The sequence below is a fragment of the Bubalus bubalis genome, chromosome 3 (genome assembly GCF_019923935.1).
Source record: "Bubalus bubalis isolate 160015118507 breed Murrah chromosome 3, NDDB_SH_1, whole genome shotgun sequence".
In the NCBI taxonomy this organism is placed as follows: domain Eukaryota; kingdom Metazoa; phylum Chordata; class Mammalia; order Artiodactyla; family Bovidae; genus Bubalus; species Bubalus bubalis.
Genome location: NC_059159.1, coordinates 172,686,318 through 172,713,952, shown reverse-complemented (window position 1 = coordinate 172,713,952; position 27,635 = coordinate 172,686,318). Strand labels below are relative to the sequence as shown.

The 27,635-nt window shown below is 58.5% G+C and overlaps 2 protein-coding genes across 4 annotated transcripts in view; both read left to right on the top strand.

Annotated features, from left to right (window-relative positions):
• Window positions 1–409: 409 nt before the first annotated feature.
• Window positions 410–23,279, top strand: COLEC11 (collectin subfamily member 11). Of its 2 annotated transcripts, none has more exons than XM_006054155.4 (7): window positions 410–537; window positions 4,141–4,283; window positions 11,804–11,875; window positions 17,848–17,919; window positions 20,268–20,321; window positions 22,230–22,325; window positions 22,512–23,279. In XM_006054155.4, the coding sequence occupies exons 2-7, from the start codon at window positions 4,166–4,168 to the stop codon at window positions 22,901–22,903; spliced, it is 804 nt and encodes a 267-aa protein (XP_006054217.1). In that variant the 5' UTR covers window positions 410–537; window positions 4,141–4,165; the 3' UTR covers window positions 22,904–23,279. The 2 variants fall into 2 exon arrangements, with proteins under 2 accessions (XP_006054217.1, XP_006054216.1); XM_006054154.4 differs by lacking the exon at window positions 410–537 and adding an exon at window positions 836–993.
• A 904-nt stretch (window positions 23,280–24,183) lies between these two features.
• Window positions 24,184–27,635, top strand: part of ALLC (allantoicase) — a 31,653-nt gene continuing 28,201 nt past the window's right edge. Inside the window, exons 1-2 of one of the 2 annotated variants that reach the window (XM_045165182.1) lie at window positions 24,184–25,391; window positions 26,912–27,052. The gene's annotated coding sequence lies outside the window, so the exon portion shown is untranslated. The remainder of the gene's footprint in view (window positions 25,392–26,911; window positions 27,053–27,635) is intronic. The other variant, XM_044940550.2, reaches the window with a different exon arrangement.

The window sequence follows — 27,635 nt, the reverse complement described above, 5'->3', positions numbered from 1 at the left end:
TTGAATAAACAGTCTGTTCTTCCTCATGCTTCTGGGGATGTGTGTGGCATCTGTCAGTCCCTACTTTTGTAATTTGTAATAACTTCTCTTGTCAGTCTTAATAAACGTTCATCTTTGAACCTAGCTTTTTATGATCCTAATTTGCCAACTGTCTTAAATGACACCCCCACCCCTGCACCCCACTTCCAGCCACACGGAAGCCAGATCCATCCAGTCATGGATCTGGCTTGTGTTCCCTTAAATGAAATTCCAGTGAGTGGAGGGCTTTTGCGGTCTTATCATGGGTTAGGGCTTCCCAGGTGGTGGTAGTGGTAAAGAATCCCGCCTGCCAATGCAGGGGACATAAGAGACAAGGGTTTGATCTCTGGGTCAGGAAGATCCCCTGGAGGAGGGCGTGGCAACCCACTCCAATACTCTTGCCTGGAGAATCCCCATGGACAGAGGAGCCTGGCAGGCTACAGTCCATAGAGTTGCAGAGTCAGACACGACAAGCGACTCAGCACACACACGCACAGATTAGGTCTCGGCAAGCAGCAGGTGAGTACTTCATGGTTTTGGAGTGAAACCCACGTGGAAAAAAAATACAGTATGTCAGCCTGTATTCTGTGTGATATCAGGTGATAATTGTCACTCTCCTTTCTGCTCTGCTGCATTCCCACAATATGCATGCTTATTTATTCAAAAGAAAGAAAGAGGAACAGGAAAGATGCATAAAGAAGGGACTGGTATGGAAGTTTTGGGGGAAGAGTGAGGGGCCCTGAGACCCCGACTTCTCACATGTCCCCGAGTTCCCAAACTCCCTCCTCCGCCTGAGGCTTTGCAAACAGGAAGCCGTTTGCAGATAAGGCTGCAGCCCCGGCCGGAGTGGAGTCGCTGCCCTGCCGACAGCCAGGCCACTCGCCCAACGTGCGGGTCTGAGCGCAGACCCAGCCCGGGGCCCAGGGTCCCCGCGGCCACAGTCAGGACTCCCCCTCCGCCTGGTGTGCGCCTCAGGTAGGGACTCTGCTGGCCCCTCTGCAGCCTCGGGGCGGGACGCGGGAGATGCTGGGGCCACGAGGCGTGGCTGCTGGGGGGCACCGGGGGTACCGGGTGCGGGGCGGAGCGGTCTGCTCCAGGTCAGCCTGTCGCAGGGACCAAGGCCAGGATAATTCTCTGGTTCATGGTGGAGACTGCCTGGAGCCGAGCAAGGAGAAGCAATTGGTGTACCAGTTACTAGGAGACCAAGGCAAGCGCTGCCAAGCTGACTCAAGACGGGGAGAAGCAGCTTTTCCTGAGTCCCAGCCGGGTGCGTGCCCCGCAGGAGGGGCGCCCAGGAGAACGGCTCCTCTGCTTTCAGTTCAGTTCAGTTCAGTCACTCAGGCGTGTCCAACTCTTTGCGGCCCATGAACCGCAGCACGCCAGGCCTCCCCATCCGTCACCACCTCCCGGAGTTTACCCAAACTCATGTCCGCCCAGCAGCTCCAGGTGGGACTCAGTGACGGGAGTCAGGAAGGGGCTGCAGAAGGCAACTGTCAGGACAAGTCAGGTCCCCTTGTGTCGGGTCCTTTTATGATCGGGGAGGGGTCATCCCGCCTCCAGCACCGGGCTGTGCAGTGTTGCAGGGGCACCCACCCCCCAGCTGCCTGCCTGCGGGCTGGAGCTGGGCCGCAGTCCTGAAGCTGAAAGCGGACGTCTGGGAGCCACCGAGTGTGTGTAACTGGGTTTTCAGTTTGATGGGAAACGTGTTGCCCTGGGGATGAGCAGAGCAGCACCCCAAACTTTCACAGCTCCCCAATTTTATTTACAGTTTTGAACAACCTATATGCCAAATAAGAGAACACACAGATGATTCTCGTAAAGTTAGGGAGGGAAATACGGAAAAGGCCTCTTCTTCCTTTGAGGGTCTTGGTAAGAAGACCGGAAAGACGTGTGCCTTTGGGGTGACGCTGGCCGTGCTGTGGCTGCAGGGGAGGCCCAGGGTCACTGCAGGAACAACACGGCGAGAGGGGTGGGGTTTCTGCCCCCGAGACCCGCGGCGCTGCTCTGCAGGCCCTCGAGGTGCCCGTAAGGTGCTGGGCCCGCTGTGGGCGCTTAATGAAAACGGACAACTGCATGTTTGGCGTGCGGGAAGCCGCATTTTTTTCATTGCCTGTTTCATTCTTACCATGTATTTCTACTAAAAGTTCCAAATTGAATTTCCTTTCCCCTCCACAAAGCTGCCTCCTTCACGGAGGGGAGGGTCCCAGTCTCGAGGGCTCTGGCCTCCCGGGTCCTGGCTGGGAGATAAGGGTGTTGTTGTTGAAGAGGCGCCAGGAGGAGCTGCAGCTTCCTGGTTTATAAAACAAAATTCCTCTTCTAAGAGGGCAGGAAGGAGCCTGAAGGCTGGGAAACAGGCTCCCACCAGGGTCTGCCTACCCCAACTTCTGCTGGCAGGACCTGCTGGGTGGGTGGGCACAGACACAGGAGTGGGCAGAGGGCCAGGGGATGAGGGAAGGGCTGAGGGGGCTGTCTGCCGCTCAGGGTCCTCCTCCCGCTGCTCCCCTTTCTCGAGACCAAGTCGGAGCCGTTGTTGTTCAGTCACTCAGTCGTGTCCGGCTCTTTGCAACCCCATGGACTGCAGCATCCCAGGCCTCCCTGTCCATCACCAATTCCTGGAGTTTCTCAAATTCATGTCCATCGAGTTGGTGATGCCATCCAACCATCTCATTCTGTTGTCCCCTTCTCCTCCCACCTTCAATCTTTCCCAGCATCAGGATCTTTTCCAATGAGTCATTTCTTAGCATCAGGTGGCCAAAGTATTGGAGTTTCACCTTCAGCATCAGTCCTTCCAATGAATATTCAGGACTGATTTCCTTTAGGATGGACTGGTTGGATCTCCTTGCAGTCCAAGGGACTCTCAAGTGTCTTCTCCAGCACCACAGTTCAAAAGCATCAATTCTTTGGCACTCAGCCTTTTTTATGGTCCAACTCTCACATACATGACTACTGGAAAAACCATAGCCTTGATTATATGGACTTTTGTCGGTAAAGTAACGTCTCTGCTTGTTAATGCGCTATCAGCTTGGTCAGAGCTTTTCTTCCAAGGAGCAAGTGTGTTTTACGTGTCAGAGCACTAGGTCTTGCTAAACACCCTGAGAGTCTCCTGACGCAGTTGTTTCTAGCTCGAGAGGATACTCTCATGTACGCTTTGGATTAAAACAATCTGAACATGGCCTGCATCCCACAAACACCAATAAGCCCGTGTCCATCGACCTGAGCACAAGCGATCTGCCGCTAGAGTGGTGGTTCCCTCTCTCCCCGCCGCCGCGCTCCTGTTGAGATGCCTTCTCTTGGATGTAAGGAGATAACGGATAAGCCACCTTCTCTTGGATGTAAGGAGATAACGGATAAGCCACAGACGCCTGTAGCAGCATAGTGCGATGCATCCTGGAGTGCTGCTGTTGACTAAGGGCTTCCCTGGTGGCTCAGCAGCAAAGAGTCCACCTGCAATGCAGGAAACAAGGGTTTGATCCCTGGGTCAGGAAGAGCCCCTTGAGGAGGAAAAGGCAACCCACTCCAGTAGTCTTGCCTGGAGAATCCCATGGACAGAGGAGCCTGGTGGGCTACAGTCCACGGGGTCACAAAGAGTCGGACACACTGAGCAACTAACCAAGCAAAACAAACTGTTGAGTAAAGCAGGGAAGACCACGCAGTGTGAACCAGGATCCCATGGCTGAGAGCCGGGCGCACCAGCCCTGCGCTGTCCAGGAATCCGCTGAGCTGACTTCAGGGCAGGGGGAGCGGGCGGGCTCACAGGTGTGGGGACGGGCCCCTCTGCAGGAGGCAGGGCTGGGGCAGGCACCAGACACTGGGGTCAGGATGCCGTCGTATGAAGGGGCGGCTCTCCGGCGTTTGGTTTTTGACGATGAACACGCCTTTGTGTGTATTGAACCTTAGTTATAAAGAACCAGAAGACGAGAATCTAGAGTAATATGGTCTTCGTTGTCACTGCTGGGCAAAGGGGACGTCTGGGTGGAGGTTTAAGTTGGCACCCGAGTGAGAAAGAGACAGAGTTAGAGAGAGAGAGGGAGAGAGAGAGGGACGCCCCAGAGCCTGCGCACTGTCACTCACTGTCGGGCTTTTGGAATTCCCGACGCTGTTTATTCCTGCCCCTCCCTCCAGGAGTCAGCGTCCTGCCAGCCTCACCATGAAGCGGGCTCTGGCTCTGATGGGCCTGGCCTTCCTGTGTGCGCTCCGGGCTGGGGCCGCGCAGCAGACAGTGGACGACGCCTGCTCCGTGCAGATCCTCGTTCCCGGCCTCAAAGGTACAGTCCCCAGGCCTCCCGGGCAGCGCCACCCACATGGCGGCTGGTGGGCAGGCGGGTAACCTGGGAAACGCAACCAGGAAGGGGTTCTAAAGAATGCTTTACACAGAGACCAATTGTTGTAGGAAGAGTCAGCAATTTTAAACGGTCCCTTCCGAATCCCAATAAAAATATACAAATGGACAGAAGTTGGAAGAAAAGCTGGAAGGAGACCCACTGCCGTATCAGCAGCTGCGCTTCTGAGCACAGAGCCCAGGAGGGTGAGGCCCGCCTGTCTACAGCTCAGCTTAGTCCACAGATTAAATACAAAACGGGGGCCGCATCTAGAGTCAGGTGTCTGGGTTTACAAGCGAATCTCGAGGGCACTTCTGAGAAGATGCTGTTTCCATCTGCTTCGGGACGATTTCTGCCACATCCAGATGAGGTGTCTCTGACCTGAGTGCTCCACAGGCCCCGCAGGGCTTTCTCCCCCACCGGCAGCCGCCCCAGGGACCAGTCGCTTCCTTCAGCAGTGGTCTCTCACCACCTAACACCGTGCTGCGGGCAGGGATGAGCCAATGAACTCCCAGGTGAAGGCCGGTCCGCAGAGAGCTGACCGGCTGTCCTCCCTGCCCCTCCCACACGCACAGGCTGGGCAGGTGCAGTGAGCAAACGCGATGTGAGTTCTCCCGCAGACGGGGTGTGTCGGTGAATCTGCCGAGACCCTGTTCGTCAAGGCTCACCCGCCAGCAGGCAGTAGGACAGGCTCCAAGCGGCAGTGTGGGATGTCTGGGGCCATGGGCGACACGCTGTCACTTAGCATTGGGTCTGGATTCCAGATCTCAGGGGCAGCCTCATCTCACACGTGTAGTTTCACGCTAGTCTGCCGACATCAAATCGGCAATTCCAGTGGAGAAACTTCCTAGTATGTTTACAAAAGCCCCTGGAAATCTAGGCAGCTGGTTCTTTCTTAGATATCCAGCTTTGCTGAGGGATAACTGGCAAACAGAAGCTGCAGCAGCTATGTGGGGCGAGCTTCATGATGTTGGATTCTGCAGGCTCCTTGTGAACCGGCCCCAGAGTCACGCTGATGGACCTGCCCGCACCTCGCCTGGTTACTCTCTGTGGCATGTTCTGACTCAGAACTGCGGGGCCGCGTGAGAGCCTTCTGGGCTGAGAAGGTGCTGACCGGAAGCGAGGAGGGATTCAGTGTTCTGGGCTTTACGGGGGCGGGGGTGGGTGTAGGCAGCAGGGGAAGGGTGGAGGGGAGATGCTCAGGTCCACGTGCATGCATGCCCCCTGCAGAGCAAGGCTCTGGCATCACGGCAGGGCCCGCCCCCCAGACCTGGGCCACTGCGGCGGGGGAGAGGGGGAGCAGGGGGCAGCTGCACTCAGCTGGTCCTCACCGCCTGGATCCCCGGCTCACAGCTCCATCTCTGACCTCGCAGGCGCTCTGCGATGCTCCCCGGCTGCAGAGAGCAGGAGGCCCCAGGAGCCGAGAGAGGCCTTTTTGACCCTAGGCCCTTCCATGAAGCTCAGGGTCGTGATGGGGCTGGGACTTCTCCAGCGCTTGGTGTGTAGAGCATCAGCGTCACACCCAGATTCAGGGCACAGGGGATGCCCTGCCGCCCCCTGCCCTCTCCAAGTGGCTTCCTGACCACTGGGTGCTCCAGCCACACAGGGAGCCAGGGAAGGGACGAGGGCTCCGCCGGCCACACCTGCCCAAAACATGCCCACAAGAGCCTGTGAAAGGTCTGATGACTGCACGCGTGTCAGGAATGGCCTTGGCCAGTGGGGATGGAAGTAAAAACACAATATGGGTCCTGCTCTTAAGGTGAAAGAGGAGGTGCGTGGCCTCCACTTGTCCATTAGACAAACGCCGGGCCAGGCTCAGCCCGAGAGGATGAGCTGGTGCCCGTCTCCTTAGAAACGGAGCCTGGAGGCACAGGGGATCTTAAATGCTGCTGCCTCCACCGTCCCATGCGGACGCCTCCTCCACTGAGTCACAGGGGCTTCAGGTTCTTCTCAGCACGACTCCAGGCAGTGTTCCCCCAACTGGCACTGTGCTCGAGATGAGGTCCGTTTGCAGACCCAAAAATAGCAATCTCTCTTTGCATTCAGAGAGAGTAAGAGCCCTTTCCATTATGGCTGGAACAGTGGGGTTGCAGGGAGGAGAATACAAGTGTGTATTAGCAAGCCTGCCACTCAGAGATTTTAAAACAGCATCGTTATTCTGAAGGTTTTATCCAATTGATTGGTTCAGTTCAGTTCAGTTGCTCAGTCGTGTCCGACTCTTTGCGATCCCATGGACTGCAGCATCCCAGGCCTCCCTGTCCATCACCAACTCCCGGAGTTTACCCAAATTCATCTCCATTGAGTCGGTGATGCCATCCAACCACCTCATCCTCTGTCATCCCCTTCTCCTCCTGCCCTCAATCTTTCCCAGCATCAGGGTCTTTTCCAATGAGTCAGTTCTTCCCATCAGGTGGCCAAAGTATTGGAGTTTCAGCTTCAACATCAGTCCTTCTAATGAACACCCAGGACTGATCTCCTTTAGAATGGACTGGTTGGATCTCCTTGCAGTCCAAGGGACTCTCAAGAGTCTTCTCCAACACCACAGTTCAAAAGCATCAGTTCTGCAGTGCTCAGCTTTATAGTCCAACTCTCACATCCATACATGACTACTGGAAAAAAAATTGATTGGAGGGAGGTTGATAGAACCAGTTAGGTGACTCATACACGCACTTGGGAATTTCGCTCTTCTGAAATGTTGCTCCGGGCCCGTACCCTCTTCTCCTGCGGTCTCCCGGCCCCTTCCTTCCGTTGCTGGGGCACCTCTGCCCTGCGCTTGGCCTGGGGAGGCCTGCCCGCAGACGGCATTTGCAGCAGGTGTGGTGAGAGCCGAGCCGCTGTGGTCCTCCCCCGCGGCTGTGGACTCAGCCGGGCGATGCAGGGCCTGAATCTACTGACGGTCGTGCCTTCCCACTCGGGTGGAGCGTCTCCCTGAGTGCGGTCTAGGCGGGGGAGCTCGTGCACGGTCGGCGTGGTGCGCAGGCGCGGGGCGAGCCATACGTACAGGACACGTGGTCTTCCCTTGCGCGAGGCCGGAGGACATATGCACACGGCCGCGGGAAATGAGCAAGACAGCACAGCGTCAGTCTCTGCTGGTCGAGACACTACAAATACCCGTCATTCAGAACCTGATGTAGCAAATTGGCCCCAGATCAGCGCCCGACAGAGACCCAGGTGTAGGGAAAGGCTCCGGCGCTCCTGGGTGTGTGCGCCTTGCGGGATACGTGTAACATGTGTGCGCGGGAGGGGTCAGGAAGACAGTCCCCAGCGAGCACACCCCCAGCCCCGCAGGAGCGTAGGCTCTGTGCCCTCAGACAGCAGACACCATGAATTCAAGCCCTGCCGAACACCAACAGGGCTTGGAAACCGCCTATGTTCCTGGAAGCGCCTCTAGGGCGTGCCTGCAAAGAGGAGGTCAAGGTCAAGGTCACAGGACAGGTGGTCAGGAGCTTCCTGCCGCTGAGTCTCGGGGTCTGGGCTGCCTCCCAGGGTGGGTGAGCAGGGGGGTGAGTCTTTCCAGCGACCCCCAGCATGCCGTGTGCACACGGGTCATCCCCTCTTCGTCAGAGATGAGGGAGCTAGGTGGGACAGTCTACATGGCCCAGGATGAGGAGGCCCACGGACTCCAGGTTCTGGACGCCCCACGGCAGGACCTTGAGGAAGGCTGGGGCCTCCATCCACTGGGGGAGGCTTGAAGGGCCTGGAGCTAGAGAGTCACGGGTCAGAGCCTCGGGAGAAGGGTGAGGAGGGGGTTTCTGCCTAGACTCGGAAGAGAAACCCCTCGGAGGAGGGAGGTGCGAAGGGGGTTCAGGATGGGGGGAGGCCCGTGGCTGAGTCACGTCAATGTACGGCAGAGATCACCACGGTATTGTAAAGTAATTACCCTACAATTAAATTAATTAGAAAAAAGAAAGAAGCCCTATGGGTCCCGCTCCTCAGGAAGCCTTAACTGTGTCGGGCGACGTCTTATTCCTATTCCTGTCTCAGCAAGGAGAGTCGGGAAATATGAGGTGACGTTTGGGGCTCTTCAGGCTCTTGCTGACCTTGGATCCTTACTCCCAACCCCTGCTGGATCCTCGGAGACGGCCCGTGGAAGTGGGTGGACGCAGGGCAGGAGGTGGCATGACTGACGGCTTTCTCTCCCCAAGGAGGGGGTTGGCAGCCTGTCCTCTCCCCGGGGCTTGGCGGTCCCGGGAGGCGTGGCCTGTCTCTGGCCTGAGTCTTCATCCATGAAGTGGACACGGTTCCCGCATCACATGGGGCAGCGGGGGGCGGAGGCCGAGGTGGTGATGTTATGGAGATGACTGGAGCGGTGTGTGAGCTCTCTGAGTCCATCTTAACCGACGAAAGAAAACCTGGGGGGTTTGCTGGTGCTACTTTTCCAGGATTGTTGAGGCCTCTGTGAGGTCCGGGCTCCCCAGGTGCTCTCAGAGACGCAGACACACCCTCCTCACTGCCCTCCCGCGATGCAGGGGGTGCCCTGGTGGGCGCTTCCCTCCCTGGCGGGGCGTCTGGTCCCAGCGCCAGCTGCTCCGGGCTCCTCACCCAACGGCCCAGACCCCCGGCTCGCCGCTCCTCACCCGCCCAGGTGGTCCTCTCCCCCCACTCCCGCCTGGGTGCATCCGCCTGCTTCAGCAGGCCCCCGTCAGAAGCCGTGTCATTGGGGAGGCCCCTTCTGATCTTTGTCTAAATTATGGCCTTTTGTTGAAAACGTGCCTCATTTTATTCTCGTAGCCCATGTCGCTATTGGGGATTCTACATCTGTCTAATTCCCATTTACATGCACGCAGGCTTTAAAAATTCCTTTTGCTTGTGTTGCTTGCAGAATTTTCTCTTTATTCCGGACGTCCCGTCTGTCACTCTAGCACGTCTGAGTTGTTTCCCCCATTTTTTTCTGCTCCTGCTCCATGGGTGCTTGCATCACACCCTTCGTGACTTTCCCCAGAGCTGGAAAATCACAGCTATGAAGGCTCAAACGTCTATTCCCCTTTCTGGAATTCCTGAGCGGGGGGTGTGGGGATTTGTAGGTTTTTTCTTCAACTCCCGACTCAGTAACTTCAAAACCGAAACAAAACTTTGCAGCCCTGCATCCAAGTCCTTCTGTCTAATCTTTTGTTTCATAAAGTAGACTTGTCGTTGGCTATTCTGTTGCTCAGCCTGTCTATGTGTGTGTTAAGCTGCTTCAGTCACGTCCGACTCTTTGCGACCCCCATGGACTGTCACCCTCCAGGCTCCTCTATCCATGGGATTCTCTAGGCAAGAACACTGGGGTGGGTTGCCATGCCCTCCTCCAGGGCATCTTCCTGACCCAGGGATGGAGCCCACATCTTCTGGATTGGCAGGCAGGTTCTTTACCACTAGTGTTACCTGGGAAGCCCTGTCTATCGAGTAACTGGTTTTGGAAATTCATCTGATGCAGAAGATCCCTAGTTGGTCCTTCTTCACTGCCATTTGCTCATGTTCCCTCTCATCTTTGCGGGGATCCTCCGGGTCTCATTTCAGAGCAGGTTCTGGCTGCCCCCCGAGTCCTGCCTCCTGGGTTGTTCCTTCTCCATCACGATGCCGGTGGCCCTGCAGTGTCTGCCAATTCCTGGCGGTAACAGATGAGTCTGTTAGCTGGTTCTTCATGCCGGACTTTGAGTGGTTCTCCCAGTACCATTGCTGCAATGGTTTCCTTCCTTTTTAAAGAGAGAAAGTGAAGTCACTCAGTCATGTCTCTTTGCGACTCCATGGACTGTAGCCTACCAGGCTCCTCCATCCATGATATTTTCCAGGCAAGAGTACTGGAGTGGGTTGCCATTCCTTTTTGAAAGATAAGAAAAAATCCCGAGAACTACCCTGCGATTCAAGGGCCCGTGTGTGTGCTGCACATGCTGGTCGCCCGAGTAGTGGCCCTGGAGGCACCACGGCTGTGCTGGGGGGCAGTGACACGGCCCCCCACCTTCCAGGTCTCCTTGGCGCTCACTTTGCTCGTCTCTTTGTTGAATGCTTCCCAGCTCACACACTTCGGGCCAGATGATTGGTTTGGGGAATGTCACTGGGGAGTTGGTAATCTCAGAGAAGATGGCCACCCCGTGAAGGTGCACAGGGGGCGTTCACGCAGGACGGAAGTGCACTCGGACTTGTGCACACCGGGGAAGGCGCATCAGCCACAGCCACTCCCGGGAGCAGGGGCGGTGGGAGGCTACGTGAGGCGTGATGACTGCGGTGAGGACAGGCTCCCCATCTCCAGAGAAGGGAGACTCGCCTTGCGGGGGGTGGGGAGGTGAAGCCTCCTGGAGGGTCTGATGATGAGATGAAACCCCTCCAGGTGGAAGCAGCATGTGAGAAAGACCTGGGCTCTGCGAACAGGCTTGTGGGGCTTAGAGACGGGACGTTATTTTTAGGGACATTTGGCTGTTGGTGGTTTTGAATCGCCAACCAAGGGAGGTGTCCTAATGGGCTCTGTGTTTTAGGAAGGTCGTTCCGGCGTGGACTGGAGCCGGGACTGGGGCAGGCAGGGGGAGGACTGGATGTTCTGTCAGGACTCCGCCCTCGCTCCTGCCACATCCTGACCTGCTCCGGCAGGGTTCTCTAAGACCTATCCCCTGTCCCAAGCCGTGTGAGGGCAGGCTCGTGGTCCACACGCCCCCAGAGCTGCAGAGACACGGCTGGGCACGGGGGCTGCAGAGGGAGACCGGGGGAGCTGGCTGGCCTGTGCACAGTTGGTGGATGCTCACTGGCTTGGTTGCATCCCAGTCTTTGGCTCAGATGGTAAAGAGTCTGTCTGCAGTGCGGGAGACCCAGGTTTGATCCCTGGATTGGGAAGATTCCCTGAAGAAGGAAATGGCAACCCACTCCTATATTCTTGCCTGGAGAATCCCATGGATGGAGGAGCCTGGTCAGCTACAGTGCATGGAGTCACAAAGAGTCAGACACAACTGAGCGACTTCTCTGTCTCTTTGCGACCCCATGGACTGTAGCCCGCTAGCTTTGACAAGGGGGATGGAAAACCAGAAATGACTCAGGGCCTGGGGCTTGGCATCTGGGCGAGTCGATGTCTCAACGGCAGGAAAGTCCACAGAAGAGACTCACTTCTGGGGGAAACCCTGGGGTCAATTTGGGACGTGCCAAGTATGTGGTACCCGGGAGACTCAACAGACAGCCCAGTTCCCTGTTTCAGTTTTGAACAAAATAAATGAAACAGAAGCCAGTGGAAAGACTGGGCGCCAGTCTGGAGAGGGGCTGGAGCATTGCTGCAGGGAGAGGGTGGGTGAGGATGCAGAGTCCTGAGAGCAGACTAGGGAGGGAGACCGGCTGGGAGGGGGTCGGGGAGCAGGGGTGAAGCCCCTGGGGGCTGGGCAGGAGGGAGGTTGGGGCCCTGGCCGGAGACACAGACGTGGAGTGCTTTCTCTGGTTGCTCCCTCCGCACAGATGCCAGGGCCCAGAGCTCGGTGTGAGGTCCTAACGGCCTATGGCTTCTTCCGCAGGGGATGCTGGTGAGAAGGGGGACAAAGGCGCCCCAGGACGGCCCGGAAGAGTTGGCCCCACGGGAGAGAAAGGTACCTGCCACCCCTGGCCCCGGGGGCACTGCTGGGGGAGAAGAGGGTGGGGGGTGTGAGTGAGCAGGTGCCCAGAGTGCTCTGTAAACAGTGCTCCCGGGTCCTGCCTGCCTGGTGCCAAGAAACAAGGTGCCTCCTGGGAGGCGCACGTCGCGGGACGGCTCAGGGCATGGCGCTCAGCCCTGGCTGGCCCTCGTGTGCCAGCGATTGTTACACGCAGGCGCAGTTATGAGAGTGTGCAGACAGTGATGGAAGCAGTTACTTCGGTGTGCAGGGGAGAGGGCACAGATTTGGCTGGGCCATGGTGGGGGGCACTCTGTGGCCTCCTGTTTATGGCTGATGGACCCTAGTCATTTTTTGGGGGGTTCTGAAACCCGAGAACGGAAGTCACTTTGAACCTGTTCCCTCATTAGTAAAACGGTGTCGTGTAGCCTGCTTCCTGGGGTGGTGCTGAGGCTCACAGGGAAGCAGCTACACGGTGCGTGGCGATGTCAACCAATGTCCCCCTTAGGGTTCACTTACTGCTGCTGCTTTAAAATTTGCAAAGTCCTTAAAAGCGGTGTGTGCTCTGTCAACACTGGGACACTGTCCTGGGAGCCCACGCCCTGAGGTGCTCCGGCTCGTCCCCAGCTGAGCTCTCAACACTGGGGTCAGGAGGAGGCTGCAACCGCACGGGAAGGGCCATTGTGCTGGTCAGCCCATGCCGTTTGCTCATTCTTTCGAGGTGTGATTTACCCACCGCCGCCTTTTGGGCTGTGCCATCCATGACTCTGCCCGTGAAACCCTGGTCCCAGGCAAGACCTAGAGCAGTTCTGCCACCATCACCCCTCCGTCAAGCCCAGGAGCTGGCTTTTATTTATTCTCCCGTTACTTGGAACAAATTAATTCAAAAATAAACCAACTATGCTCCTGGCTCAAAGTTCAAAACGTATATTCCCAGGGACTAGCCTCCTTCCTTCCCCACCAGCCACCCTCCCCTCTGATCACCTGTCAGGGTTCTTCATCTTCGCAGAGCTATTTTGGAATGGCCAAGTGAGCTCTGGTCTTCCCTGCTCTGTAGGAGCGGTTGCAAAATGTATGCACCGTTGTGCGTTTTGTTCTTTCCGCTTATCCGTGCACTTGGAGCTCTGTCCACAGGAGGACACACGGGTTTGCTGGCTCCCTCCCGACGACGCGGTCTCCGTGCCTTAGCTGGCAGGTCTCCTGTTACTGCAGGTTTGCAGTTTCCTAGGGCCTTGCTGCAGTGAGTCATCTTTAAATGTCATTCTTAATGTGCATGAGTGGAGCTTGAAGATAAATTCCAGGCATGTAATTGTAGATCGAAATGCTGGTGTCTTTGAAGTATGAGTGGATATGGCCGTTCAAAAGGGTCAAATCTGTTCACTCTTTCTTATTGAAGCAAAAGGAGGCCATCTGCCATCACCCTCCCTGCCTCAGAGAGCTGCCAGCCTGGCGGCAGTGAGAGTCTACATCAGTGTGCTTTTTAAAAAAGACGTATTTTCTTCTCTGGCCGCGTCAGGCCTTTGCGGGGACGCGGCGGGAGCTCTCGTTGCAGCACGCAGATTCTAGTTTCGGCCGCAGACTCAGTTGCCCCAGGCGTGTGAGATCCTAGTTGTCTGACCAGGAACGTTTTTGTTAGTTGCTGAGAAAGTGTGAGGGATTCTCTCCAGATGTCCAGAATGTCCCATGGGTGTCCAGTCTCCCTGGTTTGCACCGTTTTCCCCATGGGACCCCTTCCTTCCCTTCTCCGCTGGCTCCTGACTGGAGTCTTCCCATCCCATCAAGGACCCGGCCGTTGGAAGGCCCTCAGTCAGTTGTCTGGGAAACATCTGGAAGGAATGCGTCTGAAATCTGTGGGTGGCCTGTCTGAGGGCCGGGGTGACTGTGCGGGGACCTGCCCCTCCCCAGGTTCCAGGGAGGGGGGTGGTCTGTGGCCGAGGCATCTGGCCACGCTGGGCTGGGTTCCCCCTGCTGCCCTCTGGGCAGATGTTCTGCCCTGAGATGCTCCCCCAACCAGAAGGACCAGCTGGGCTTATGCAGCTTCAGCTTTGGTTTGGGGGGCGGCCGAGGTGGGTAAGACTGGCAGCCGGTGCCAGGGGGTGGGTTGGGTGGGACCAAGGCACCCTGCCCCTGGCGCCCTTCTCAGCTCAGCTTCCACGGAGGGCCGGCTGGGTCCATGTGGGGCTGCTGCAGGCGGGGGCCTTCCACTTTGGCTGGCATGCCATGTGTTGACGGGGGAGGGGGGGGGGTCTCTGGTCACACACGGAGCAGCTCCCCTGCTGGGAACTCAAAGCAGCTGCAGCAGAAAGTGCCTGCAAGCTGCTGGCTGGCTTTTCTGGAAGAACAAAGACGGCTCATGCGCTGCAGCAGATTCCCCCCCCTCCACCCCCTCACCGCTGTCGGGGTCCTTCATTGGAATGCGAGTCCTGCCTGCACTTCCCACACGAGCTGTGCTTGCTGACACCACCTGCTAAACGCGTGTCATCTCAAGCCCCCAGACACGCAGCTAAGAGGCCGCCCGCCGGCCCCCGAGCACAGGAGCTGGGGCCCCTCCCGGTGCGGGAGGGTGGAGGGTGATCCCGACCCTGATGGGCTTTCTAGGCGCTGGAACGCGTGTGTCATCCCTGTTAAAAATTGCTGAGGAAGCAGGCTGCCAAGTGCTCTTTCTGCCCTGTCTCCTCTTCAAAGGACCGTGTGAGATCTTCATTAAAATTAATGAGGATCGCCAGCCCGCTGCGAGCCCCATCCTCGTGCGTGTACAGAGGACAGTGTGCGCAGTGCCTGTCTCATTAGTGGAGGGGACGGGCTCCCCGGGAGCCGCCACCGCCAGGTCCGGAGGCATGGAAGGACAGGGTCTGAGTGTGTCCAGTGTGTTCCCAGGGCGGGGGAGTTTGCTTTTTGTCCTAAAGGACTCGAGAGGGGGCAGGACGAAGGCAGTGGGCTCTTGTTGCGTCCAGTCCCCGCCGGGTTGGCAGTCACCCGGCTTTTCTGCTGCTTCTGGTTGACCGTGGGTTGCCCTCAAGCAGAGAGCATGTAGATCTGTCAGGGGACCCCGTGGTTCTCGCCTCTTTCTTCTCCAGCAAACCCCACAGAGAGAATATTCCTTGAGGAGAGGCAGCCCACACCCCAAAGGTCTCACATGCACACGGTCACACTGCAGGACCTGCTGAGCTCCTGCTCCCAGGTTCCAGCCCAAGTACAGTGAGGACGACAGGGTTGCAGGGTGTGAGTTTATGTTTGCATGTCTGGATATGTTGTTCGTGCGTGTGTGCATGGCTGAGTGTCGACGTGTGTATGGATATGGGTGCATGTGTGTATCATGCACACATATGCACAAGCATGTATACGAGCACACTTGCATGAATGCATGTGCATGTGTATATGTATTAGTATACATGTGCGTGCACACATGTAACAGGCACATGTGTGTATGTGTACACGTGTGTAATATAGATGTGTGTGTGTGTACACGTGGTGTGTGTGCGTGCACATGAGTTGCCCAGCACCAACACTGCCCGCAGCAGCACCCACAGGTGGTGGCTGTTGTCACTCTGCCCTCCGGGAGCCTGATGTGTGGGAACCGTGTAGGACAGGGTACTGGTCGTGCTGGCCAGGGCGACCACTCACTTGGGGCCCAGCTTCCCCCAGGGCCCGGCCTTCTGCACAGAGGTCCTCTTGTGAGGCCACCAGGCTGGGAGCAGGCCAGGGCCTGCTCCAGCTTTGGGGCCTTGGAGTCACTCCGGGATGTGTTAAAATGTAGATTCTGGTGTGTGAGCTGGTGGGCCCAAGGCTCTGTGTGTCTGTGTGGGTCCAGGTGGGGTCAAATGACAAGGGGAGTTCAGCCAGGCCCAGGGCCCAAGTTCTGAGCACCTCGCACACGGCTCCTCTGGGGCAGGTGGGCAGCGTTGTGTGTTCAGCATCTCAGACCACAAGGAGAAGGTTATTATCACACTGTTTGGAGAGAGTCGACTTTGAGGGCCCAGATGCAGGGCTGGCTGACCCCCAGCCTTGGCTTGCACAGGCAGGCTCCTGCACCTCCAGCCTTCTCGCACCCCCAAAACCCCAGGGGTCCCCAAGCTTGGTTCTGGGACCAGGATGCAGACCAGCATCTGCATCGCCTGGGAACTTGGGGACACCCCTCCCAGACCTGCGGAGTCCCCCCTGGGGTGGGTCCAGCCACCGGTGGTGACAAGCCCCCAGGGGCCTCTCCCTGGGTCTGCAGGCCCACAGCGCCTTCGCTGCCCTTGGCCTTGGGCTCCAGGCCCGCCTCCATTCCCTGCCCCATGAGCCGCTAGTGTCCGACCGTCTGATTGTCCATATCTGTACCTGGTTTCTTAGAGCTCCCTACAGCAGGGGCCACCTCCCACACTCCTCCAAGGGCAGGAGCTGGACACAGACATGCTGGGGACAGGTGTCCGGTGTCAGCGGCAGCCTTGAATTAGTGGTGAAGTTCGGCTGTGCAATTCACAGATGGGCTGAATGCAGTCATCCTCAGGTTATGACTTATTTACAACAGCAGGGTGTGTGCTAGACCCTGACTGCGTCCTTCAGCAGATGAACTGAATCATTACTTGATCCACTGCTAAGCTGGGAGGTTTTGTGTGTGGGGGGAGATGGGGGAGGAGGCACTTCACCAGATTGTTCCTGATGGAGGTGCTTCCCCTTCAGGCCCTCCTCCCAGCCTCCCCTCCCTCTCCTATCTGCTTGGGGTGGCAGGGGCCATCTCGGGGGAGCAGAGGGGTGGGCAGGTGTTGTTCCGAGCGCCCCACTGCAGGGGTCTCAGGAGATGTGAGTCTCAGGTTGTAGGAGCTCTGCACTCGGTCCTTATCTTTTCTAGTTGGACTCTTCTTAGCAAACAGCAGACTCCAGCTGACAGGCCCACGCTCACACTCGACCTACCCCAATGTGACCCAGGCTCCTCTGCGGTGGTGGGTCTTCTGAGTGAGGCAGCGCATTCCCCAGGCAGGAGGTCACTCCCCGGGCTCCAGCGGCCCGCCCCTCTGCAGTGGGGCCCTCGTGCTGGGAACCATCCGCCCCACTCCGCACTGTAGGTGAAGTCCTTTGTGTCTGCCCTCCCATCTGCAGCTGTGGTTGGACAGGTGGTCTCCAAGACCTCCAGCTGCTCTGGGCATGGGTCTTCATGGGGCTGCTGGTGGAGCCCAAGTTTAATTTAGCGGATCTGCACGTCCCCTAAGGAGGCCATGGCAACTGTCCCAGCGGGCCCTGCTGGTCAATGAGGAACCAGCCGAACCACCCCAAGAGGCCCCCGTGCCTCTCCCGTTACAGCACTCGTTACTGAGGTTAGAGCCACCTCCTCCAGCAGACGCTGAGCTCTGTCGCTCCTGTGTCCCCAGCATCATGCAGGGCATATGGTGTCTGGGGCAGGAGCTTGCCTCGTGGCTGGACCGGGGACCTAACCCTGGGAACCTGGTCTGTGCAATGAACCTGTCCTGTAATAAACACGAGCGCGTCCATGCACGCACTCTGCCCCTGACCCCTCCTCCTTGTGTGGATCTGAGCCAGCCCTGGTTGGACTGGGGGCATGTTAGACGGGTGGCTCTGGGCGGCGTGTTTCCGTCTCCACCGTGGTTCAGCCCTCAGCCTGCATTCTGTCCTGTGACCTTGACCTGGTCTGAGCTGGGGCAACATCACAGAGGTAGGACTTGCCTGCCGGCTGGAGTGCTCAGTCTGAGGCTTGATTGAGTGGAGGACATTGGGGTGTGCGAGGAGGCTCTGCTGTTCCGTAGCGTGCAAGACTTAGGGGAGGGAAATACCTCAGCAGGTGACATGAGTAACCTTCCGGGGTCAGTTGACCCCACAACCTTGGAGAGTTTAAGAAGGGCTACGTGTCCGGCCTCCTCATGTGTGTGCGTGGCTGTGTGTGCATGTGTGTTCTGGGGGATGGCGTGCCTACGCGTTACCTGTACGCGTTACCCGTGCCTTGGCTGACCGTGATCTCGTTGTTTCCGCAGGAGACGTGGGCGACAAGGGACAGAAAGGTGGCGTGGGGCGGCACGGGAAGATCGGCCCCATTGGCTCCAAAGGTATTTCAGTCGCACCTCTGGCTCACGTTCCCTCGCAGGCTCACCACTGGGTGCTTGCAGAGCAGCTGGCGGGTGTGTTTATCGTGTGTGCTTTACACGTGATCGGGTCTGCCCTGATGTTTAGGTTTTGGGAGTGATCAGACTTGACTGGGTGCCACCAGGCAGGAGTGCCCCCACCCTGCAGGGCTCACGAGCTGCCCGGGCTCGGGGGACAATCAGGAGACCCGTTTGAGCAGCGGAAGGAGGGTGTTCTGGACACACGGTGTGTCCACCTCCAGCTTGGTGGCTCAGACTTCCTGAGACGAGCACAGGGGAAGCAGCATCAGTGCCCACGTCATCCCCTTTGACCTGCATGACCCTGGAGGCTGGGCTTGGACGACGAGGCCCAGGGCAGTCAAGGGGTGGCTCAGCCTCATGCTCTGCCCCCTTCACCCTCCGTCGGCAAATGATTTCTGAGCCCCTGGCTTATCTGCACCTCTGCTGGACCCCGGGGCTCATGATGAGGCAGGCAGGCCCCCAGTCCCATGGAGGCTCCCCACAGGTCTTGTCGCAGGTGCTGGCGGCAGGAGACCAAAGCTGGGGGGCCTGGAAGGCTACAGGGGCTCTGCCGAGTGGGCACACCGTCCATCACAGTCCTGGCCAAGGAGCCCTTCCTGCCAGGGCCAGGCTGGGCCAGGGCAGGTCCCTGTGGCCCCCATCAGGAGAGGCCACCTAGACACACTCGTGGCTCAAAGCCCCAGATGGGGTGACCGGGCAGTCCCCGGGCCCCACGCTGGGGACAGGGACTGTCCCCAAAGCGCCTCTGCCCCTAGCAAATCCGCAGGGAGCCCCTGCCCCGGGGATTCATCACGGAGCACACAGATGTGTGTGACACAGAGGAGGGTACGACTGCTTCCGGAAAACTTTAAAAAGTGGTGGTAAAACATTGGTAACATAAAATCCATCACTTTCAGCGTCCAGTTCAGCGCCACTGAGTCCCACTGCCGTGATGTGCAACCACCACCGCTGTATACGTATTTCCAAAATGCTTTCGTTACTCCAAAGAGAAACTCTGTCCTCATGAAGTAGTAACTCCCCTCTCCCCTCCAGCCCCAGCAACCGCTTATCTGCGTTCTGTGAACTTGCCCACTTAGACAGTTCACATACATGGAGTCACACACTCTTTGTGCTTTTGTATCTTATTTCACTACTGCGATGCTTCCGAGGTTCGTCTCCGCTGCAGCAGGCGTCAGGACCTCCTCCCTTCACAGGCTGAACAATATTCTGTTGCATGGATGGACCGCATTGTACTTGCCCCTTCATCTGCTGGGGGTCGCTGGAGGGGTTTCTGCCTTTCAGCCACTGTGCAAAAGGCAGTGGGTGCTGCCTACGAGTAGGGGTGTACATGCTTGTAACACACAGCATGTGCTCTGGGTAAATGTCAGAGTCTCACAGGGGACAGCTTGCCCTGGAGGTACTCGGTGGGCTCAGCTTACCTGAGCTTCCGTGTCTCTGAGGCTGCCATGCTGGGCCCTTGTCAGGCTGAACCCGAATCATTCGCAAGCTCCTGATGCTGATAAACAAAGGCATCACCAGGGTGGAGCCTGCCGAGCGCTCTCCATCTCCATCAGACAGAACACGGGTCTCCAGGGATATGCACTTCACTGTCCCTTCACTGGCCCCAGGTCAGCGGAGATGCTTAGGTTCTCTCAGGGTAAGAAAGATTATGCTTTAGGGACATCCCTGTGATTTAAAAATATCCATCATCTAATTTCAAGACAGCTAGAAGCTCTGTCTCCGTGGCTTTCTCTGACCCCCTTGTTTCCTAAGTTGGGAGAGATGGAGAGTCAGAGTGGCTGAGTGGCATGTCCTGTCCACGGAAGGCTGGCGCCCAGGTGTCCATGGTGACACCTTGCTGCCTCCCAGAGAGGGTCGGGGAGGACCAGTCTCATCTTGACTCTGTTTAGCTGGGTAACCTGTAAGGTCCATTCATCTCTGAGTTCACATGTTCTACCTGGGTTCTCTTGCTGTGATGAGGGACTTGGACAGGACTGGCACTGAGCCTAAGATTTCCTGAGATGATGGATGTTCTAGGAAACATGCTGGCTTTCCAGGATTGACGTGAAGAATGCTTGTCTGGTAACCTCTCAAGTCCCAGGCTGTGTGTGTGTTCCTGGTCATGTAAGCAGAGCCTGGAGAAGCGATCGCAGACAGACTGTGTCTCCCTACAGTTCACTGAGGGAGGAGGGACCGGGAGAAACCCCAGGGCACTGCCCATGGAAGAATGAACGCTGTCACCTGGACAGTCTGAGCTCATGGAACACGCCCCAGCCCTGCTTGGTGACTTTGGCCTTGCTTCTCTTTTGCAGGTGAAAAAGGAGATTCTGGTGACATAGGACCCCCTGGCCCTAACGGAGAACCAGGTATGGCATAAAGAGTCCAAGGATTTATTAAACGTGTGTTAAAACTGCACTTTTAAAACATATAAATCATGACAGCATGCTTCAAGGGGCTGGAAAGCAGCACAAGTACCTGCCTCCCCTCCCCGGGCGTCGCTCCCTCTGTGGACTCCTTCAGTGTTCGGTTTCCTCCCGCCTGAACGTGTCCCTGTCCTGCTTAGGGCCGTGGTCTGCCTGCTGACTGCATGTGGTCCCAGCTCCTCATTCGGCTCAGATACAGGGGTCCTTTCCTGATGCGTCTCTGGAGAGCCCACTGGCTCTGAGCACCTGGCTTCTCTGAAAAGCATGTCTGCACCTTCTGGTTCTGCTCTTTCTGGAGTCCTTGCAGCAGACTCCCCAGGGGACCCCAGCCCAGCTCGTCCCTGCCGGCCACCCCTCCTGGGGGCCGCGGAGGCCCAGCTGCGAGCAGACCCGTCCTCTCTGTCAGCGTCCTGTCGCCCCCACTTCCCCTCTCTCCACGAGGAGCCGCCCGCCCCACCCCCCTCACTGGCCAGCCCACTGCCAGCTCGCGCCTCCAGCGTCCCTGCCGGGTTCACGTTGTCCACACACAGCCTCCCCCACCCCCGCTGGACTGTCCCTGCCCGCTTCGGCTGTCTTGTTTCCCGTCCCTGCCACGCCCTCCCTCGGCTCTCGCTGCCGCTCAGACCCGTTGCTGAGACCCCCTCCTGGCGGGTCTGCACCTGCCGGTCCTTGTCTGTCCCCCCACCCCCCTGCCGGTGACACAGGAGACACCTCACAGATTCTGGATGAGGTGGGAACGCGGTGTCCGCGTCCCTGGGGCGGCCCCTGTGCGCGCTGAGGGGCCCGTCGGGTGGACAGCGGGCCCAGAGACCTTGAAGACACGTCTCAGAGAAAGTTCCCTCAGAGCGAACCCACCCAGGCGTGGCGGTGCCAGGTGCCCCGGGATGAGGGCGCCCTGTGGGTGGTAGGGGTGTTCGGGCTCTCGGTGATAAAGGGTGGCTGGGAGTCTGGATGACGGGCAAGACACCGAAGCTGATGATCAGACTGCAAAGGTGGGCTGAGCGCTCATGCGGCGGAGTCCTCAGGAATGGGGAGAAGTCCTGCGGCTGGGCGGAGCCGCTGGTGGGCTAGGCAGCGGGTGGGGGGGGGGCGGAGCCGCGGGTGGGTGGACGGGGCCGCGGGTGGGCGGGCGGAGCCGAGCAATGGGTGGGAGGGGCCGCGGGTGGGCGGAGCCGCGGGTGGGAGGGCGGAGTCGCGAGTGGGTGGGCGGGGCCGCAGGTGGGTGGGCGGGGCCGCAGGAGGGCCGAGCCGCGGGTGGGCGGGGCCGAGCTGGTGGGTGGGCCGAGTCGTGGGGGTGACGCGCGGAGCCGGCAGCGGGTCCTGATCTAGAGCGGATGCTGGAGCCAGGTGTGTCTCCAGGTGTGCCTCCACAGGCGACTCGCCTAGGACGCTGTGACAGCCCAGTGACATTCCGAGAAGGCTCCTTACCCCGTGGAGCTCCTCAGGGCACGAAGATTAGGGTCCTCTTGAGAGTCCGGGAGGAGACCACGCATGGGTGACCAAACATCGCCCAAGGGCCCCAGCTCCACCACCCTTCTCAAACGTCTCGTCTTCTCTCCCCCGCCCCCGAAACACGGTCCAGACATCCTCCCGCGGTGACGGTCACGACCCCCACTGTCACCCACCCCGTGTCACTTCTGCACCCCACTGATTCCTTACTACGGTGACCAAAGCGAGACTGAGAAACTCGGACCTGACCCGGGCGCCCCTGTTGCTGACCTCCCACCGCTGCTCGCCTTTAGGGTCAAGTCTCGCTCACAGCCTGGACGGCCTGCGTGTCTGCTGCATCACGTCGGTGCTTTGGGGAGGGGGCTCATCTCCTAACATGCTGGCCTTGGTCTCCATCCGCAGGCATCCCGTGCGAGTGCAGCCAGCTGAGGAAGGCCATTGGGGAGATGGACAACCAGGTCACCCAGCTCACGGCCGAGCTGAAGTTCATAAAGAACGGTACGTGCTTCCGGGCACCTTCCTGCTCCCTGGCCTCCCCCAGCCCTGCCCCCGCGAACTGCTGGCTGCGGGGGTGGTTTCCGTGGGCCCGGCCGGGACTCCTTGTCTGCCCCTGCTGCACGGTGCACTGGGTCGGTGCTCCGTTCGGGGACCTCCGGTGCTCACCCTGCAGCCCTGTCGTCGCAGCCGTTGCCGGAGTGCGCGAGACGGAGCAGAAGATGTACCTGCTGGTGAAGGAGGAGAAGCGCTACCTGGACGCGCAGCTGGCCTGCCAGGGCCGGGGCGGCACACTGAGCATGCCCAAGGACGAGGCCGCCAACGCGCTGCTGGCCGCCTACATCACGCAGGCCGGCCTGGCCCGCGTCTTCATCGGCATCAACGACCTGGAGAGGGAAGGCACGTTCGTCTACGCGGACCGCTCGCCCATGCAGACCTTCAGCAAGTGGCGCAGCGGGGAACCAAACAACGCCTACGACGAGGAGGACTGCGTGGAGCTGGTGGCCTCAGGGGGTTGGAACGATGTGGCCTGCCACCTCACCATGCACTTCCTCTGCGAGTTCGACAAGGAGCACGTGTAGGGGGCCCTGCCCTGCAGCCCCTGCATCTCCAGTGTCTGAAAGGAAAAACAAGTGTTTCTGGGTATTATTCCTGAAGAACTTAAAAGTTTTACAACTTTAAGTAGCCAAAATGTTATGTAATTATTACTCAGAATTGCTCTTGGCTTTGTCCAGAGTATAAAATAGCTTCTTTAATTATTACAACAGTTAAGTACAAACAATGGTAGTGAGGTCATAAAGGACTATATATGGAAAAGCATCCTCTTGCCTTTGATCAATGCTTCTGTAAATTATATTAAAATATAAGTTCCTTTTCTTTGTTAATCAAGTAGAGACAGCTTTGCTTTGCTGCAAACCCAGATTTCAAGAACAAGAGAAATAAAGGCTCTGAATCTGATGATTGAATGAGCCATGTCCTTTCGTCCGCCACGTCCTCACTAGCGGTATTCCTTGTCTGTTCCTGTATCACTGTCACCCCCAAACAGCAACTTGTGACAAATCATCGGTGTCCCTGCAGGTGCTGTGGGCCAGGACTTCATGCCAGGCACAGCGAGGCTCTGCCTCACCGGCCACACTTGACCCTGAGGTCACACGGGTGGGGGACGGGGCCTGGGTTCCTCGCTGCCCTGGGCAGCTCCCGAGGACCGCTGGTGCCTCTGAGCAGTGCAGCCTGAGCCCATCAGGGAAGCAATGCCCCATCGCAGTCTGCATCCCCGTCTCAGGAGCCAGTGGCCAGGCCCAGCCTACACTCAGGAGGGGACTCCTGGGGGCGGGGCCAGTGGGGACCATTCTAGAAGCTGCCCGCCACAGTCACCCATGGTTCTTCCTCCTGTATGTCAGAAACCTCAGCAAAAAAATAACAAGCATCTTCATTTTTCTAAGGAAGCATGTAGATGTGCACGTACAAAGGAAAACAGCTGGGGCTGGGGACCAGAAGGGGGCTGTGGGGAAACAGTCTCAGGGCCTCCTGCGAGTCTGTTTTGGGAGGAGGCCCTGGCTACCCGACTATGTCTGCAGGATGCTTGTATAGTGACTGCCTCGGAGGAAGGGACGGTCTGCCTAGAGCGACTGGGGCGAAGGGAAGGCCGGGTGACGCCCAGTGTGGGCGGGGGGCTGGTCCTCCTCGAGGGCCCTGTGGAGGTGTAGATACCACAGCAGCCCTGCTCGGGGTTTCTGCGGGTGCCCCCACAGCACCCTTGGGCCTGCAGGCATCCCCACCCACCGCCCACAGCCCTGAGCTGGCCTGGGTGACTGCCCTTCACAGGACATGCAGATCCAGCCCAGGGGGCCTGTGCCAGGGAGCTGACGGCGCGGGGACGGTGCGGGGCAGGGCCTCAGGAAGGGTCTGGCCTGGGCCTCCTGAAGCCTGATCCTCTGCAGCGTGAGGGCTGGGATCTCTGCTGTGAGACTGCCCTCGGTCACCGCCCTGGTTCTAGGGTGGGTCAAGGGTGCCCCGACCCGGCCAGAGCCGGGCTCTTCTCTCGGGGTAAGTGCACCTCCCTAGTCTGGGTCCCTCTCTCATCGGGAGAGAGTGGGGCACCTCTGTGCTCTCAGGTGGAACCAGAGGGAGTCATGCCCGCCGCCTCCTCCGCCACGCCCTCCTAGGAGGCCCCGTGCCAGCAGGCCGCCCAGGAAGCCCGCTGCTCGGTCTGTGAGGACTGCAGCCGCATTTGCTCGGACACGACAACCGGTGGGAAGCCAGGATTGAAGTGCTAATTAAATCTCCGGGCTTGGCAAGGGAGCGCGCGGCGCCGGATCTGCGGAGGAGGAGCGGCGGTCTGGCTGCTGGCGGGCCGGGCTTCTCACGCTGCACTGAGGCGGGACCGCGACGCTGTGCGCGGGTCTCCGAGCGCCCAGCGCAGCGCGGGCGACACGGATGCGCGCCGGACGCGGCCTGAGGGGTCTGCCCGGCGGGCGGCCGGTGCGCGCGTCCACACTGCCACCCAGCGGCTGCGGAGACGGACAAAGGAGGAACAAAGGGATGACGGACGCCTGGGAGGGGAGGAGGGGGCCCCAGACCGAGCCGCAGGGAGCCGTCAGGAAAGAGCGGAGCTCGTGTGGTGTCCCCTTCAGGAGCGAGTTGTGACCCCAGGTGGCTGCTCGGACTGCAGGGGGGCAGACGGCTCTAGCCAGGGGTTGTCATTCCTGCCCTGGTCCCCACCCCCTGCAGCCCTGGGCCCTGGGGGGTCTGGGGGCGAGGGCTGCAGCTAGACGGGGCAGGAAGGCGTTTCCTCGCAGACAGATGTCCTGTGGCTGTCCATCTTCTTGTCCCTGGGGCAGCCTTTGTCTGGACATCCCTGCCTCTTGATGGGGGTGACAAAGGCTCTCACATGTGCCCACGGCCGTCTCTGGTGTCGGGGCAAGACGGAGCCCACGTGCCCCTTTGGGGGCAGGTGTTGAGGGAGGGCCTGGAGGGGCCACCAGGTGTAGCCCAGTTTAATCCAACAGGTCAGACCCGAGGGCAGGGCTGTTTCTTCGCTGTAAGCAAGAAAATCGGAGTCTGGCTGATGTAAGTAGAAAGGGGATTTGTTGAAAGAGTTGGGGCAGGTGAAAGGGATTTTGGAAAAACTGGAGAATGTCTGGCGCTCAGTCCGAGGAAGGGAGAAGCCCACACATCCTGCAGAACGCGGGCCTGCAGGGCTGGCAGCCTCTGCCAGCTCCAAGCACCCTGCCGTGGCTGCTGTCTGTGTCCAGCTGGACTCAGAGAAGCAGAGGACAGCGAGGCCCTCCTGGTGACCCACTGGCCACGGCCTGAACACTGCAGCTGCTGCCTCCGGAGAGGCCGTGGGTGACTGGAGACATCAGGACAGAAGCACACCCCTTAATTTAAAACAGTCTGCTACGTGAGGAAGCATAGGATGGGTTTTGCTATGAAGAATTTCACTTGGAAGGGGAGATGCGTGCCCTCTGGAACCAGAGGGTCTGGTGGGGGCCGGCCAGGTTCCTGGAGAAGGACGGGGGCAGCCTTTCCATCAGGGCAGGGTCAGGGTGCAGGGGGAACAGGGTGGGCCAAGGCCTGGGAGGAGAGCCCTGGAAGGGAAGCGGGAGGGGCTCCTGGGTTGGGAAACGCCTCCAGACGGTAGGGGCGCCCGCGCTCCCGCACACTGGGTGTTCTGAGCCCCCGCTTGGTTTAGCCGCTCGTGAGGTAGGCTCCCAGGATCACCTTGGCAACCTTGGGCCGCAGTTTCTGCATCTGTGAGCCGGGATAACACCGGCAGGATGCTGTGATGACAAGCACAGTCGGCTGTGCCCCTCATGTGTCAGGCATGACCACGGGTGTCAGGCATGACCGCACGTGTCAGGCATGACCATGCATGTCAGATGTGACCAAGGGAATTAGGCATGACCATGCATGTCAGGTGTGACAAAGGGAGTCAGGCGTGACTATGCGTGTCAGGCATGACCACAAGTGTCAGGCATGAACATGCATGTTAGGTGTGACCAAGGGAATCAGGCATGACCATGCGTGTCAGGCAAGACCATGCGTGTCAGACACAACCATGTGTGTCAGGCATGACCACGTGCGTTAGGTGTGACCAAGGGAGTCAGGCATGACCACGTTTGTCAGGCATGACCATGAGTGTCAGGTGTGACCATGGGTGTCCGGCATGATCATGCATGTCATGTATGAACACGGGTGTCTGGCTGTGGTCAGCTATCCCCATCTCATGGAGAGCGCTTCCCCAGACCCCAGGCTCCCAGGGCCAGGACAGGTGTCTTTCCTGCAGCACGAGGCACAGGTATGTTTTCTCCAGGTCCACGGGCCCCTTTAGCCCCCAGAAGCTCCATGTGCATCTGCACTTTCAGGCGGAGGGTCCTTCCTGCACTCACCCCCCAGGCTGTTGTCTGCTGGGCGCCCACGCTGGGTGTGCTGGACACATGCTCTCACGGGAGCCTCCTAGAGACGGACCCCAGGGGATCCGAGGGCTGGCAGCGGGGGTTTCAGGTCCACGTTGTTCAGTAGGGGTTGGGGGACCCCTTGGCTTCTGCAGGGAGGGGCCGCTCAGCTCGGAGTTCCGTCTCCTGCAGCCCTTGTGACGTCACACAGGCACAGCCCATCCCTGGGAAACTGAATTCTCTCCTGCTGGCACCTGAGCGTCATGAGACCCGGGCTGGCTTGTGGGACAGAAGAAACCTGATCCTGAACACGGAACCTCAGACTCCTTCCTGGTGAGCTCAGAGGCCCATTGATAAACAACATGTTGTTTTTAAGTTGTTATTGTGGAAAGAACAGGGCGGCAGAGAGGAGCTTACTAGCACACGAGTGTTTGACCCCCGTGAGAGGGGAGGGTGGGACGGGTCTGGCAGAAGCTCGGTGTCGGGGGTGGCTAAACCCCAGGAACGGTGTTTGCAGAGCCAGGAACAGCCTGAGTGCGCTGGGCGGCTCTGGGCTCTGGTCCTGCTCTGCTGGGGCTCAAATCATTTGACTTTGGTCTTTACAAAACTACAGAAACGTTGACAGCGCTAAGCCCACAGGTGAGAGGAAACTTTATTCCAAAGAAGAGCCGCACATCCAAGAAAAGCTTGAGCAAATCCCCAGTTGTGTTCACCAGGGGTCTCAGCGCCAACCTTGGGCACTCTATGTCACTGCCCACACTCACTCTAGTTTTGTCCACACTTCAATAACCTTCTTCTATTTTCTTCTGTTTTGCTATAAACCTTATACTTCTGACCAGAGGCTTTTTTTTTTTAATTAGGACCTATCAACAGTGAGGACAGAAGTCACTGCTGATTCTGAATTGCCAGCACAGGC

What these genes read in the sequence shown, in the direction of transcription:
- COLEC11 (XM_006054155.4), top strand. Translation starts at nt 4,166, where the DNA reads ATGAAGCGGGCTCTGGCTCTGATGGGCCTGGCCTTCCTGTGTGCGCTC. An exon ending in TGGCCCCACGGGAGAGAAAG is followed by an intron (nt 11,876 to 17,847) that starts GTACCTGCCACC and finishes TTGTTTCCGCAG; the next exon opens with GAGACGTGGGCGACAAGGGA. An exon ending in TGGCCCTAACGGAGAACCAG is followed by an intron (nt 20,322 to 22,229) that starts GTATGGCATAAA and finishes CTCCATCCGCAG; the next exon opens with GCATCCCGTGCGAGTGCAGC.